We start from the raw sequence: 15,415 nt of genomic DNA, 5'->3' as shown, positions 1-15,415 counted from the left end.
AAGGTCCAAATGACTTGCTGCCTCCCTGTAACACAAAACTTCTCTTTTTACAATACTACTATAATGTATATTCACCATCAGTCTTTACATCTTTCATTCTCTTGTAGGTTTTTTTTCTTTAATTTGATTCCCCCCCCCCGCCCCCCCCCCCCCCCCCCCCAAACTGGTATCACTAATGCTTGTTCCTGAGAAGTACTCTGGAGAATCATGATCCACATCTTCGTCATAATTTTTGATTTGCCTGTGGAACCAAGGAGTTGGTGTGATGTAATAGATACCTGAGAGGCTAGGTTCTTGTGGCTTCCCTGGCACAAATAGCATGAAGGAGAAATAGGAGAATGGAAGTGAATAATTGCTTCTCAAGCCTTAGTTTCCAAGGCATGTCTGGACAGGTATATGTAATTCAGTGTTGAAAAGATTCAGGGCAGAAATGTGTCCCTCAGGCATTTTTGGGAGACTGCTGTGATTTAGACAGGCTTAGGCCTGTATCGGTTAAACTTGAGACACAACCAGCAGCTGAATCTAACGGAAATCAGATGAGCACGAAGCAGGGTTGAAAGTGCTTTAGCAGCTAAATTTGGCCTTCATATTTTCATTTCTTGTTTTCTCCTTTCCAATCTTGCCATTATGTATTGTGTTCACAAATGGTCAGGATACCTAGAAGAACCACTAGTACTGCTCTGAGCTATTTCTGGCTGAAAACCTAATGCATGGTACAGAGCTTTACCTCCCCGTTTTCCCTCTTATTCACCTGATTCAGAAAAAAAAAATATATCCCCTAATTTGACTGCTTAGTTGGGCTTATGAGAACAACTGGAACAAAGTCTTGGGATTTTAGAAGATTCTTCATGTTTGTTTATAAGTAAAAGGCAGTATTTTAATAATTGAGGAAAGTAGCTATGTTTGTCTCTTTTAGCAGGTTCTAGAGGAAGTAGTCAAAGGAGACCACAGATAGGACTTTGTTCACCATGGGGAAAAAAATTGTTGTGATTAAAACGTCCAATTGTTATAAACATACTTAACTATTATTGATGAATGCTAAAGTAAGGATGAATGCTTTCAGTAAACACATCTCCTTATTGAAAACTGACACTTTATTTTCATAAAAATATCACAGGCTATTGTAATTTTTTACTCATTGTTCTGTTGCATTGTAGAATGTGTTGTATTAGATTGGACTGATTAGTGCTTTAAAGCAGAAGGAGACATGGGAGCCCCACAAAAATGAGACATTTTAAGTCCTAGATCTTAGGATTCTTTTTATTTACTTTGTTTAATAAGTGTGAAGAAATGGGAAAACTCAGAATGCCTTGAGGATGATCATTCTGGTCTGTCAGTTTTCTTTTTATTAGTATTGGAATTGGGAGAACGGTTTTCCAAAAAATCTATGAAGGTTTGCACAGATTAAAAAAAAACAGAAAAAAAACCAATGAAACCTTCCTTGACAGTAAATTTAAAATATATGTGGAGACTGCTTGGTCTCATTTCATTTGTCCTACCATATCATTAGAGAAAGAAAAGTTTTCTGTGGTTACAGTAAAAGGCAGTCCTAGAAGGCTAATCAAGTTGATAGAATTGAAGAGTTCTCTGAAATAGTGTACAGATTCTAGGAGGATTTATCTGGAGCTAAGTAACTAAAGAAAAGGTGAAAGTTATTTCTTGGAGTGACTGGGCCTGCTAAATTATTAAACCAATCAAGATAAGTTGTTGGCACAGGCAGGTCTTTGAAGATGGAGTGCCTGATTTTGATGCAGGAGAGAGCAGTAGTCAGGGCAGGAATTCCACGGTCACTGAATAGAGGAAGAGTAATGTAGGTACAGGATTCTGGATGTACGTGAGATATGTAACATGAGAATCGGAAAGCACAAGAGGAAAAGCTGAGGGATGACTCGAGTAGGAACCAGGAAAATCAGCAAGGTGGATGGAGAGAAAGGGACCCTTCAGAAGGAAAGTAAAATGAAAACTGGCCAGCATAACAACAGAAAGGTGTAAAGAGAACAAAGAGGAGGACAAATTTCTGTAGTTGCTTTTTTGCCAAAGAAAAAAATGATAAGATTTTTGATCAAAAGAAGAGATGTTTTAAAGCAAGTCAGATTTCTAGTCAGCTAGTCACATAACTGCATGAGGAAGTGCAGTTGTTTTGCTAGCACAATAATTTTAAGTTTAAACAGGAAATACTATGCAATTGAGAACGTTCACATCTATTTTAATTTAAATTAGGAGTGAGGAGTGAAGGAGCCTTTCAGTTATTAAAGGTATAAAAATTGTATTTTAACTTAAATCATAAAACGTGCAGTGCAAATCTCAGTCTTATTTCAAAAAAATTTTCAGATGTGAGAAACAAAATAAAACTAAAATCTAGCCTTTACTGTCAAAGATCAGAATAGCAGAATAGCGTGATTAAAAAAAAAAGTACAAAAGAATGTTTAAGAATAAAAGAAGTTGAAGGCATCTTGCATTACAAATCGTATAATCTAAAGAGAAATTGCTAGGGAGTTATTCCTTTCCATGCACCATGTAGCAAGAAGGGGTGAAAACTTCCATAGCATTTGGAATTTGTTGAAAAGCAAATGGTTGACATCCAAGGTTCACTTCTAACCCCAGGTTAAGTCTCTACTTATACAAATAAACTAAAAATACTCTCTTGCCTCTGGGTATATTTTGAAATGGAGAAGACTTATAGCAATGATAAAGGAGAGTTGCAGTGTCCTGTAATTTTCCCATAAGCAGGAAATCATTATTTACAGATACCTCAAATGCTTTTGAATTTAGAGATCCAACAAATCTCATATAAAACAAGCTGCAAGTGGTAGCCTCAATGTATCTAAATTCTTCAGATAAAAGCTATATTTCCCTATATTGTATTTTCAGTTACAAAGCTATGTTCCGACTCCAAGATGCCAAGTTATTAATCCCTGTAAGTTTGGTGGTTGGTTTTTTTTTTTTTGGTGGTTTTTTTGGTTTTTGGGGTTTTTTTGAAAGACAGAAGGCTAAGGCAAAGACCTATCACCAGGCAATTTTCAGGAATAACCAGTGATTTTGAGTGTTTTAATGCTTGTATTTGAGATACCGTGGGCATGCATTTCAGAAGCGTAGGCACTGCCAGTTCTTTTCGCAATGTATGTACAGCATGGATGAAGATCAGGCTTGAAAGGTTTTCTTCTTTTTTAAGCATAGTCACCTTTGGCGAAGATTCTGGCTTTTCATAGATATGTTCAAGTACGCACAGAATCCAGCCTGTGCTGTTGATACAGTCAACTCCCGTGTCAGTTCCGTCATCTGAATTGTATTTGAATTTCAAATCTATTAGGTTAGGTTTAGTAGGGGGCAACATATTCCCAAATTGTCCTATTGTCCACATACCCCATAGCAGCTCTGCTGGTCCGCTGAGCAGGGCTTGGAATAGGACTGCACAGAAAATTGGGTGAGTGAAAGGAAGTTTGGAAAGATGCGAAAGCATGTGAAGTAGCGGTGTGTTCCTACAGGCAGTTACTGTAGAACAACTGATGTGCTGGAAGTTTGACACCCTCTAAGGTTATGGCAGCTTTTGAATCTGCCTGTTCCTTGCAGTGGTGGTTAACACATTTAAATTTGTGCTCTGGTACGTGCTAGAGGGGAAAAATCACTTCAGCCTGTAAACTTTGAGAAGCCTCCCCTCCCCCCCCCCCCCCCCCCCAACAAAAACCCCAATATAAAGAGATATAAACCCAAATTTTTGTCAGTGTAAATTCAGACTTTTTTTTAATCTTACTTTTTTATTTCATAGATTGTTAAGTGAAAAGAAATGTTTGAAGCAAAATAAAATCCCAAAGGCTGAGAATAAAGTGAAAATGCTGTTCCATTTTTCCTGGATGCTTTGGTATACATTAAAATGAGCATAATTTGATTATTTAAGTATGGAATGAGAGAGGGAAAAAACAAAGAATTGGGGTAGTGTGGGAATCAGTGAAACTGGTCTTGTTTTTCAAAGTTTTAAGACTTGAATTTTTCATTTGTGGACTTGCACTGGCCGGCTGGTACACATGTACTCTGAGATAGCAGCTGCCTCTTCATGTGTCTTTCTCAGTGTTGGTGCTTTTGATTATTATCAGTTTTATCAACTCATATGTAAAATTAAGTGAAGTTGAGACTCATTACTGTTTTGTAGGTATAAATGAGGATTGCCTACACAAGAAGTTGGAGTTAAGCTGGTGTAAAAGGAGAAACTGCAAATGCATTATTACATTGCTGAAAACACTTTTAACCATGACCTCAATATATTTTCTTTTTTCTTTAAGAGGTGAAGGCACGAATACTCTTGGCACTTCTTGAGTATACAGGTAATTTTGCTTGTTTTGGGAGGGGGGATGTGAATGTGGGTGGTTTGAGATTTTTTTTTTATTTTTTTTTTTTTTTTTTTTTTTTTTTTTTTTTTTTGCTTTTGGACAGAATACTGGTTTTAGAGAAAGGGGAAAAATCTCAGATACGATAACCTGATAATCAACAACTTTACCCCTGTGTTTACAGTGAGGATTCCTGAAGAACACAACAATTCCAAAGACATTTCTAACAAACATTGCACATTCTTTTTTTAATGCAAAATACCTTCTCTGGTCATTTACTTTGGATCTTGGCAGATGAAGTAACTACTAAATCATGGAGCTTGTGCACAGTACTTCTGCTGTCTTTCTTCTTTTGGGCTTTTCCTGTTTGCTATGTTTTTCCTTTTCTCTTCATTCCCATCTATTTCCAGACTTACCTTACTATTCTAATCCATACCTTTCCTTTTATCTTTTTTTAGAGAATACCTTTTTTTAAGTCCCTCCTTTTTGGAAGGGGTCTGATTATTCTGTGTATTATTCTACCATCACAGCATACAGCTTCAAATACACAAAATAGGCATGTGTGTCTGCAAAATAAATGTCAGTAAATCAGTATTTAGAAAATAATACTTATGGCAGAAGATTCTCTACAGTTTGTAGGTGCATAAGTGTTCAAGTAAGCAGTCACATTTGACTGTAAAAGCTGATTATTTTAACCGTCTTGCAGCACTATATGAATGCATTATTATTTCATGATTTTGTTATGACACATAACAGCAGTTTTATAAAGGGGAATATAACATTTCTTTGTTGTCAGATTTCTTCCAAATATTATAAAAGTTTTTAGTAATTCCTCAGGTGTTTTAAAATAACAAGTGACCTGAGAAAATACCCAAGACTTGATTTTTTTTAAAGCAGTTTTCCCTGTTTACATGGTTTCATAAGTCCATAAATTCTATAGTTTATTTTGTATAAAAATCTTTTTGTAAAAAGAGCCCAAAGTGCTCTTGTATGCAGTATCTGATGTTCAAGTAGTATTAAATGAGATTTGGAAATGAGGCGTTGGAGACACAAGAGGGCTGCTTCAGAAGCAGGCAATACAGAGGAAGGCACTGAAAGTCAGTTGCTGTTAGACAAACAGAGATAAAACTGAGCAAAGTGAGGAAAGAGAATGTGTATTGGGTTCAAATCCCTGAGCGCTGCTGTGACATTGGAAAGTTTTTGACCACGGAGAAGCCAGTGGGATTTTTGAAGCTGGAGATGGGTGGAGTTTTTAAAGATGAAAATTCTGTCTGTACTGGATTCTGCACAACTTGAGAGACTGGAGAGAGAGAGGTTAATTTTAATAATCAAAACAAAAAGCAAGGAGTCACAGTGCAGAAGCAGTAGTGATTAGACCATTTATGGAAAACATTCCTGAGGTCCTGAGAGGCTGGCAAATGGAATCAAAATGATAGTAGAAGAGTGGTCAGTATTATCAATAGTTGAGGAAAAGATTGAAGATCTCAGAAGGAAGACAGACAGAATGGAGTTACTTTGAGAAATACTTGGAGTCCAAGAAAAGCATTTTTTTAAAGTCAGTATTAATTTTGTTAGTACAGAATTATTTCTGCTGACTTATCCAGTCATATAAAGTCTTGCCAGCTCCATAGAGAAGGTGGAAAAGGAGCTAAGCCTCTTAGAGGCAGAGGAATCTAAAAGTGAGGACAAAGATTTTAGGCTTTGGAAAGACCTCAGTATCACCTAATCTTCTCTTGCTCTGAGAAAGATTAAGTCTACCTGTATGATTTGTGATTGATGTTTGCCTAACAGCTCATAATGATAAAAATACTTGAAGACCTTCAGAAAAGAGAAGAAGGAAGCGCTGAATATTTATCACCACAATTTTGTGCTTTATTGAGAGCATACTTCCCTTTCTAACTCTTTTGACCTTTAGCTAATCTGATGCCTGTGCCCTCCAGAATAAATTGGTAGGTTAGATAGTCCCTAATTTAAATCAGCTGCTTATGGTTCCATAGACTTCTACCTAGGGGCCTGTCCTGGACTTTCCTGACACCATAAATCTCTGCTGCTTCCTGGATATGTGGTGCTGCACCGTGCTTATTTTAGAGATTTCACATTCATATATATATTGTATTTGGATAGATTGTGTTCTGGTAGCAACACTCCTATATGCCCTGTCTGCACTTTACAGCAGGCAGTCTTCATCTGCCCTACCCAGCTGGTAGCTGTGGAGTTGACCAGATGATGCAGTCATATTAAGAGCTTCTGAGTATCCTTGCTTTCCTGTGGAAAGCAAGTGTTTTTGTGTCCAGCTGGTTCTCGCATTGCAGCAAAGAGATCTGACTCACATCCGTCACCTTGTAACATCAAAAGTACATAAATTGATGGCACGTACATTAAAATCGACAAGATAAACATACATTGTTTGTGAAGAACTACTTTAAATTCCAGATTTTAAATACATTTCGATATAATTTTAGAATTATAAACTAATCTTTTAATGTGGAAAATGGCAGTTTTGGTCATGGAGTGCTATTTACTGGGAATAACATTAGGCTGTAAACTTGTAATTTACTTGACATTAAAATGACTTGTTTTTTAGACAAAGAAAAAAATTCCAGCCCAGTTCCTTTGTTGTTAATTAATCTCCTGCTCCATTTTTGCTTTTCCTCTTTTGGCTTTTACCCATCACAGATAGCGAGATACAGCTGAGGCGAGACATGGTCTTCTGTCAGAGCCTAGTGGCCACAATCTGCGCTTTTTCAGAGCAGCTAATGGTGGCCTTAAATCAGATGTTTGACAACAACAAAGAATATGAAATGGAGACAGTGGAGGCCAGCAGAAGGTGGTTGGAACAGATAGCCAGTGCAGGTCTTCTCCTTCATTTCCAGTCCCTGCTCTCGCCTAACCTGGTAAGACTCCTCATGTGGCATGCTTGGTCACAGCCCGTGTTTGTTCCCTGAACCAGGGGCACGGTAAAACAGTCTTAGTTATAAATGTGATTTTCTGTGTCTTTTGTGCTTAGCTTGTTACTTAATTAGCTGCTATTTGGAAAATTTGTGATTTAGATAATTACAGATACGGGAAGTGTTTGTGATATGGGAAATATGTTTTCCACAAAGACAGTATTATGTTTGTTTTGAGTTAGCAGATAGTGAGTTTACCCTTGACTCCCCACCGCTACCATAGCTGTTCCCTAGGAGTGAATGTAGTATTAGGTGATAACCAGAACTTCAGTTTGCAATAAGCAGCAATGCAAGATAAAGAAAATAACTGGTTTGGATAATTTTGTCACCCCCTCCCCAAAAAACAATAGGTCTGTAGTAGTTGGAGGGCTAGACATGCTAGTCTGTTTTGCTCCTGTCATAGGGCAAATCCTCATAGTCTGTCAGGGTAATTGGAAATCTGCTATTTCTTCACAAGGCCTGGCAAAGAGCTATGGCTTAAGAAAAAATTAAGAAAGGGACACGGCTTTGTAGTCCTCTAATCCCCAGTTATCCAAAGTGCTTCTTCAGCTGTTTAAGCTGCTTCTCACACTAGACTGGTTTCTGCTAACCTGAAGAGCTGTGAAGCAGTCTGCGGGGTCTGCTCCGTGGCAATCTTCTCAACATCTGGAGCTGCTCACTGAAAATAACTGATTTGATACAAATAACAGATGATGTTCCTAGTATCAAAAGTCTTCTTTCTTTGCCTTGTCTATCTCGGCAGCAAATTGCTGACAAGTTGACCTGATAAACTTTAGAAGCAGAAGAGATCAATAAAAATAAGGGTATTTGTAAATCACAATCATAAAGTATTAGTCTATGGTATTGTTGGAGAGCATTACTTGAGCTAGTGTGAGCAACTACCTCACAGGTAGTTGAGGTACCTCCGTGGGCTTGCGTGGGACAGGGTATGTCAGGACGAGGTGTGCAGCTTAAAAACAGATGAAGTCAGTGCCTGAGAGAAACAGGAAGGCACTTTATCCACGTGAGGAGTATGTGAAGAAAGCACGGTCAGCACAAACATGAGCTCGGGCTCATGTCTTGAGTCTTGGATGCTTTTTAGCACCGTGCAGCACCAACATGTCCTGGTGCTGGAGTCCTCAGAGTTCAAGAGTAGATTCAGTTGGTACCTGTCTTATGTTTTTCCATGTGCTTAGTTGTCATGTTATCACAAAATAACTGTTGTCTTTGCGGCACTGAATACTTCTGTTTTTTCTTTCAAGATTGTAGAGATTTCCTTTGTAGTGAAAGTGCATGCTACTTAGCTATTTTCACGTAATCAGATACAAGCAGTATGCATTGTCGAATTGAAAATAGAATTAAATTTAGTCTCTTCTGTCTGACTGTTCTTAACCAAGGGAAAAGTATTTAAAGGCAACTTTTTCAATACCTTCTCAGCACTATTTTGCTTACAAATGATCCGTGTTATTTTAAACAAGGGTATTTGAAGGAAATTACACTCATTATGGCCGGAGTTCAGTAAAGAATGAGCAGTTGTGCAAAGATTTCCCATGTCACTGAATGGTTTTCAGACTATTCTGCTGATAAAACTGCTCTGTCCATAGAGACTTCATAAATTGAACCAGGAGACAAGATATTTCTAGCAGCTTTGCTTTTTCATAAATACAAGGGGGAATGCTATTTCACTATATAGATCAGGAAAAATCAAGGGGGTTTTTCTTCCTTTCTATAATTCAGTAAGCTATAGTTTATTCGTATTTTGTAGGCAGCTAGTTTATTGTTCTTTGCCTTCCTACTGTTTCAGTTCTTAGTGGAGGAAAAATGCTCAGATTTCCTCAGATTTCCATTTGGCTCTTGCTAACTTAAGGTGCTAGGGGAGGGTTGTATAAAGAATAGAATTACTTTGACTGTTGATTTCTGCTATAATTGCTCTGCATATTTAACTCAAGACAACCATACTTGTAGATGACTGTTTTCCTTTCTAAAGGTTCCGTAAAGCGTCCCAAGAAGTTAGTAACTTACTTCCTGAAGCTTTTTTGGTAAATTAGTCTGGGTCTCTTTAACTATCTCTTTAGCTCAGGAGTACACAGAGTGAACCATAGGTGCGAATCAGAATATTGGCATATCTACATACTTGATTTGCATCTAGAGTTTTGTAGGTGAAGGTGCAAATCACCCTGAGCTGTACTTGTTCTGAGCTACTGGTTCAGTTGTTGGTGCTTAGAGTAGACACGATGAACTCTCATCTGTTGTTTATAAATGAAATGCTAAAGTTATGGCATTTTTTAAAGAACATTGCTAAAAAGAATTTGTTTTTCACATTTCCCCTCTGTTAATTTACAAGCTAGACCTGGTGTTAAGACAAGCTGTTGAAGTCTGGTATCTTACATGAAGAATAATTACAGTATTGTTTGATTAAAAGCCATGAGAAGTAATGGTAGCTATAAATTACCTATTAATTTACTATGTGAAATGATAACATTAATTTTAATAATCTTGGACTAGTAATAAAAGGGAAAGTGCCAATAGAAACAAAGATATTTCCATTATCTAGGAGTTAATTAGGTTATACACTGCATCAGTGAAATGTTGTGCATCGTTCTGTAGTTACTTTTATGTCCTGCTCTCATATTATTTCTAGTAGGGAAAACATCTGGCTGAAATGACCATTTCACTTCTTCTTTTGCCTTTTTTAGGCTGATGAGCAAGCCATGCTAGAAGATACATTGGTTGCACTGTTTGACTTGGAAAAAGTTACTTTTTACTTCAGGCAATCAGAGCCAGAACCACTAGTTGCAAGTGAGTAACTATAATTAATATCTGGGCTTTACTGTTCAGAAACATTTTCTGCATTTGTGACAATTTTCTCTCCTAGAACATTACCTCCCACAGGGAATCTTATATAATTTGGGATTATGGAGAATTAGTAGATCTATAGGTCTCCTAATATTCCTAGATTTCCTGAAGTACAGCTAACATCACTAACAATGCAGAATCATTATCTGGCAATGTCAGTAACCTTGGGGGCAAAACTGTTTGCTTAACCGAATTTTCCATTGGGAGTATGTGACTGCATCAGGAAAGTCCCTGGAAGATCTAGTTGTTATTGAAGAGTCGTGTAAAATAAGCTTGAAGGTCGTAATGGAGAAATGCAACTGAGATGAGATGGAGAAGCATAAAAACCATTTCATTTTATCGTCTGAAAGACAAAGTAGATCTTGGAAGAGTTTCTTGAAAGGAGATAGGAAACACTATTAGGATAGCTTCAAATTGTGCAAGAAACTTCCTCTGAGACCTGCTGGTGCAGATGATCAGGGTCCTGAACCCTTCCTCCCAATACTCACCCAACTCATGGGAAGGGACTGTCTTCACAGTCTGCTGTTTATACCCTTCACTCATTTTCAGCCACTCCTTTATTAATATGTTTTCAGCCATTAGATATTTTCCTGCAGTGAACTTTGTTTAGTGAGCAAAAAGCCCTCATTTTTTCCTAAGTTTCATAACTCCCCTGGGAAGGGAGGAAAGCATGTCTGCTTCACATCAAGCTTTTCTAAAACAATTCCCTTGACGGATTGAGACCACATGTGAGAGAACTGCAATAACCAAAACCAGAAGACACAAAGCTCCTCCACAAAGCTGCCCATGCTCTGAAGAATTCAGTAGCACGGGGCTCGTAGTCAGGTAGGAATTAGCCTATATAAGACCATATTTATTTCTGTATAATTCAAGTAAGGGCCCTGTTCAGAGTGTTTGTTTTAAAAAGAAGCCCTGCCAAGCCAGGTAACAACATGGAACCAGAGTTACAGGAGGGTCTCCTGATGGGGAGTTAACCCTATGCCTATGTCATGAACTGTTCATATTGCTGTATCTTCCAACTGAGGTGTCTGTGCTAAGACAGACAAATGGAAGGTCCGTGTGTTCTAGGATTGTAATAAACTCTGTATTTCCTTTTAGTTTAAGTGCTGCCACTGCAGTGACATACAGAAATACAGAATGTATTACAGTCATCCTGAATATGGTTACAGAAGACAAGGAACTGGCAAATTTGGTTTTTCCATTTATGATTCTGCATAATCAAGAAAAGAAAAAAAAAAGTCTTTTTCATATTACCAAAAATAGTAAAAAATGTTCCTTTGGAATCTTTTCCATTTAGGTACAAAATAATTCATGCACACAGTGTAAAAACTACATAAATAATATTATTAATGCAAATCACTGAATTTTATTGTTACTGCTTTCAACTTGGAGACTTATGTATGGATACGATACTTAAACACGAAATACATACAAAGCTTAAAATGAATTAAACTGACTTCCTATGAGAGATTTAGCTAATTGGAAAACTTTCATCAGCTTTTGCTAGTGGTCATTACATGTTAATCGTCTGACATAATACACACAATGTATGTTGGGGAATCATTCTAACTGCAAAATGATACTGGTAGTTGCCCTGAACTCTACGCCAATTGATGTATTATGACATTTTGCTTGTCACAATGTAATGAAATGTGCTCTTACATTTTTATATATTCTACCATAATACATTTGTTTTCTCAGTTGAGTCCTGATTTTTAATAATAATTTAATTAATATGCTGATAGCTACTGTATATTTACTTGTGTTCTATCCCACACAAATCTGAGGAGAATCTGACTCTTTGTATCACACTGACCTTATACATCGTGCACCTGAGGAAGGCACGTGAAATATGGCTAAAGGTATCCTTCCAGTGATTTCAAACTGTGCTGTACATAGATGTTTCTTCAGATTTATGGGGAATACAAGTAGGATGTTGCCAACTACAGTATTTGCTTAGTATTTTTGCTGTCATTGACAGGCTGGCAAAGATGGCAGTCACTGCTTTTCTGTTTATGTACTTTCTGATAATGGATAGGCCAAAAGTGACCACAGCAACACTGAGTATAATGTAAAATACTGCACATATTAGTTTTGTGTCTGCAGTGATTTTTATCTAACCGTGTGAATTTTGGGTGCAAGAGTTTCTGGAAAAGGCTGTGTCATTGCTTTTAATGAAATAGTAACACTGACTGTATTCTTAGATGTACCAATCACATACCAAGCAGAAGGAAGCCGGCAAACCCTGAAGGTTTACTTCTACCTTGATAGTTACCATTTTGAACAGCTTCCTCAAAGGCTGAAGAACGGAGGGGGATTTAAAATCCATCCAGTACTTTTTTCACAAGGTAACTTGAGTTTTAATACCCCCCCCCATTCTTGCACATAATATTCAACTCTCTTTAAAACCCTACTTATTCACTCTGATTTAAATCCTTTATAAGGGCACAATGCTTATATGTAAATATGTTGTTTAATGTGGGCATTTATTGAGAAGTTTGAATTAACATGTGAATTTAAGAAATGCTGAGATTTGTGATAAAAAAAAAAAAGAGGCATGGGTATACATTTCTAAGTTTATACCTGTTATATGATTCCAACACCAAAGAATGAACCCTCTTTCATCGATATTGTTCTGTTCTTTGTAGACATTAGTGGACAATAGTCAGACCATGCAACTTGCTTTTAGAAGTGTTTTGCATTCCAAATGCTATCGTAATCTTTTCCTGTTACTTCAAATTTAAGGGCTAAATTGTTATCCCCTGAGAATTCTGCCTCTTTAAAATGTTATGAAGAATTAAATAACATTTTCAGGCTTTTGTAGTTAAGACACTGCAAACGTTACTGAAGTGATGAATGGTGGCACTGATGCTCAGACTGTTCATAAATTGCGGGCAGCCTGCATTAGTTGCAGTGTCATTACAGTCATCAGGAGCATGGAGTTTGATTCACTGAAATGCTGAATGCGAGGTGCTGATTGCCTTGAGCTGCCTTTGATTTCAGAGGGAGCTGAAAGTACTCCATATCTTGCGAAAGGCTTCCAGGTCTATGTGGAATAGGCAGAAGTCAGGCATACAAATGAAGGTTTCAAGGAGGGTTTGGTCTCTCATGGATAAAGAGGATGTAAAAGGAAATAGCAAACAGATACATGAAGAAATAGGTGAACTTCTGTAAACTTAAAACACACAATTTTTTAAAAATAAGATCCCTGAAGTCTGATTTTTTAAACCAACTAATAAAGACAGACTTCAGTGGATTTCTTTTGAACAGATTGATTTCAGTCATAGGGGAAAATGAGAATACTGAACAGGAGACACATTTCAGCAGAGCAGACAAAGGCACATGAAAGAGAACAGAAAATACGTTGGTTCGGATGAAATCCTGGAAATACTAATTTTTTTAGATTTGGAAGGGGATTCAGTGTGCTACAGAATTTATTTTGCAGAATTTTTCCCCTTTCTGTTTCCAGAAGCCCAAAATATTTGAGTCTTAGGATAAGCATCTTTGTAGTCAGCTAAAGGAAAAGGGCAAAGATTCATTCAAGTGTTACATCTGCTTAATAATTTTCAGTAATATAGAAGATTTCTTCTTTCTTTATCATACCAAATTTCTTTAATTTTCAAGGATCCCTCTCTATAGTAGTCCGTTAGACTCCAAGAATAAGAAGTCCTGGATAAGAAGTTAAATCCTAGTGTTTAAATCGTTATTTTGGGTTTTTTCCCCTCACTAATGAGTGAATTAGGATTCTATTTTTTACTACTTTCCTATGAGGTTTGGCTGAGCTGCCATCAGACTTAAGTCAGTAGATCCCCATCTTTAACTGAAATTTATTAGCTACAAATGTAGAAATCTTCTGTAAGTTCCTCTGAAGTGAATTCTTGCTTCCCAAGCTTAACAGAGCTAAGCTGTTTCCTGCCTAAAATACAATGGTTTATGATGTTTTCAAATGGAACATTTAGAAAATCATGGTTTTGGAATACTTTATCAAAGGCACAAGTCAGTACACATCGGTCTGTCTCTGTGTTGCTCTATTCTGTGTTGCATAGCTCCATGCCCAAAATTGTAAGTCCATATATTTGCAGAATTGGGACTGTAGACATTTTTAAAAGTTCTTAAATGTTTGCCCAGGCTATATTATGTATCCCTCTTCTTGTAAAAACAGTTTTGTGCAACCATATACTTCAGTGTATATGTTCAAAAGGATCCTGATTTGCAGGATTGGAGTCTGAGAATGTTGAAATATTGCTCTTGGCATTCAGATTTCTCTCTTTTCTACGTTAGAATTGAGATCTCAGCAATAAATAAACTTAATGAAAAGACACTTTATTTAAAATTAAAGTTCAGCTTATTTAAAATTGCTACTTAGTCTCTTAATTATGTAGGTTTTTTTAATTTTTTAGTTTTTCATAAAATCCTAGAATAATTCAGATTGGAAGGGACCTCAAGAGGTCATTAGTCCAACCTCCTGCTCGTAGAAGCGTCAGCTGTGACATCAGACCAGGTTGCTCGGGTGTTTATCAAGTAGGATCTTGAAAACACCCAAGGACAGAAACTGCACAACCTCTTGGGTAACCTATTCCTCTACTTGACTGCCCTAATGGTGAAAAAGTGTTTTCTTTCCATCGAGTTGAAACATCTCTTGTTTCAATTCGTGTCCGTTGCCTCTTGTCCTGTGAGCATGCACCATTGTGAAGAGCCTGGCTCTGTCTTCTCGTTGACCTCCTGGTAGCTAATGGCACCTGGCTAGTAGGTCCTGCGCAAAACCGTTGCTTGTACAGGCTGAACAAGCTCAGGTCCCTCAGCCTCTCCTCACAGAGCGTGTGCTCCACCCCATGACCATCTCGGTGGCCCTCCACTCAATTCTTTCCAGTTGATCAACAGCTTTCATGTACTGTGAGGCCCAAAACTAGACACAGTATTCAAGATGCTATCTAATGAGTGTTGAGTAAAGTGAGGACAAGCACTTCTTTCAGTCTACTGGCCATGCTTATTTTAATACAGTTTAGGATGCTCTTGGCCTTCTTGGTTGCCAGAGAACACTGCAGGCTCATATTCAGCTTGCTGTCTGACATGACCCCGAGGTCCATCTCAGCAGAGCTGCTCTTTAGGCTCTACCCTCCCAGGTGCAGGACCTGACATTTGTCCTTGTTCAGTTTCACAAGGGTCCTGCTGGCCCTTTCCTCCAGGCTGTCTAGGTCCCTCTCTAGGTGGCCCTGCACTTGAGTATATCCACTGCTTTTCCCAATTTGATGTCAGCTGCAAACTTGACTTACCTCCTCCAGGTCAGTGATAAAGATGTTGAATAATATA

At 37.6% G+C, this 15,415-nt stretch overlaps 1 protein-coding gene across 1 annotated transcript in view; it reads left to right on the top strand.

Annotated features, from left to right (window-relative positions):
• PREX2 (phosphatidylinositol-3,4,5-trisphosphate dependent Rac exchange factor 2) overlaps nt 1–15,415 on the top strand; it is a 183,203-nt gene that overhangs the window by 124,318 nt on the left and 43,470 nt on the right. Inside the window, exons 31-34 of the mRNA XM_050891668.1 lie at nt 4,278–4,319; nt 6,999–7,216; nt 9,946–10,048; nt 12,310–12,453. Of these exons, the coding sequence (XP_050747625.1) occupies nt 4,278–4,319; nt 6,999–7,216; nt 9,946–10,048; nt 12,310–12,453 (507 nt within the window). The remainder of the gene's footprint in view (nt 1–4,277; nt 4,320–6,998; nt 7,217–9,945; nt 10,049–12,309; nt 12,454–15,415) is intronic.

The sequence above is a fragment of the Gymnogyps californianus genome, chromosome 2 (assembly GCF_018139145.2).
Source record: "Gymnogyps californianus isolate 813 chromosome 2, ASM1813914v2, whole genome shotgun sequence".
Lineage (NCBI taxonomy): Eukaryota > Metazoa > Chordata > Aves > Accipitriformes > Cathartidae > Gymnogyps > Gymnogyps californianus.
Note: the sequence above shows the minus strand (reverse complement) of the source record. Positions and strands in the feature narration are given on the sequence as shown.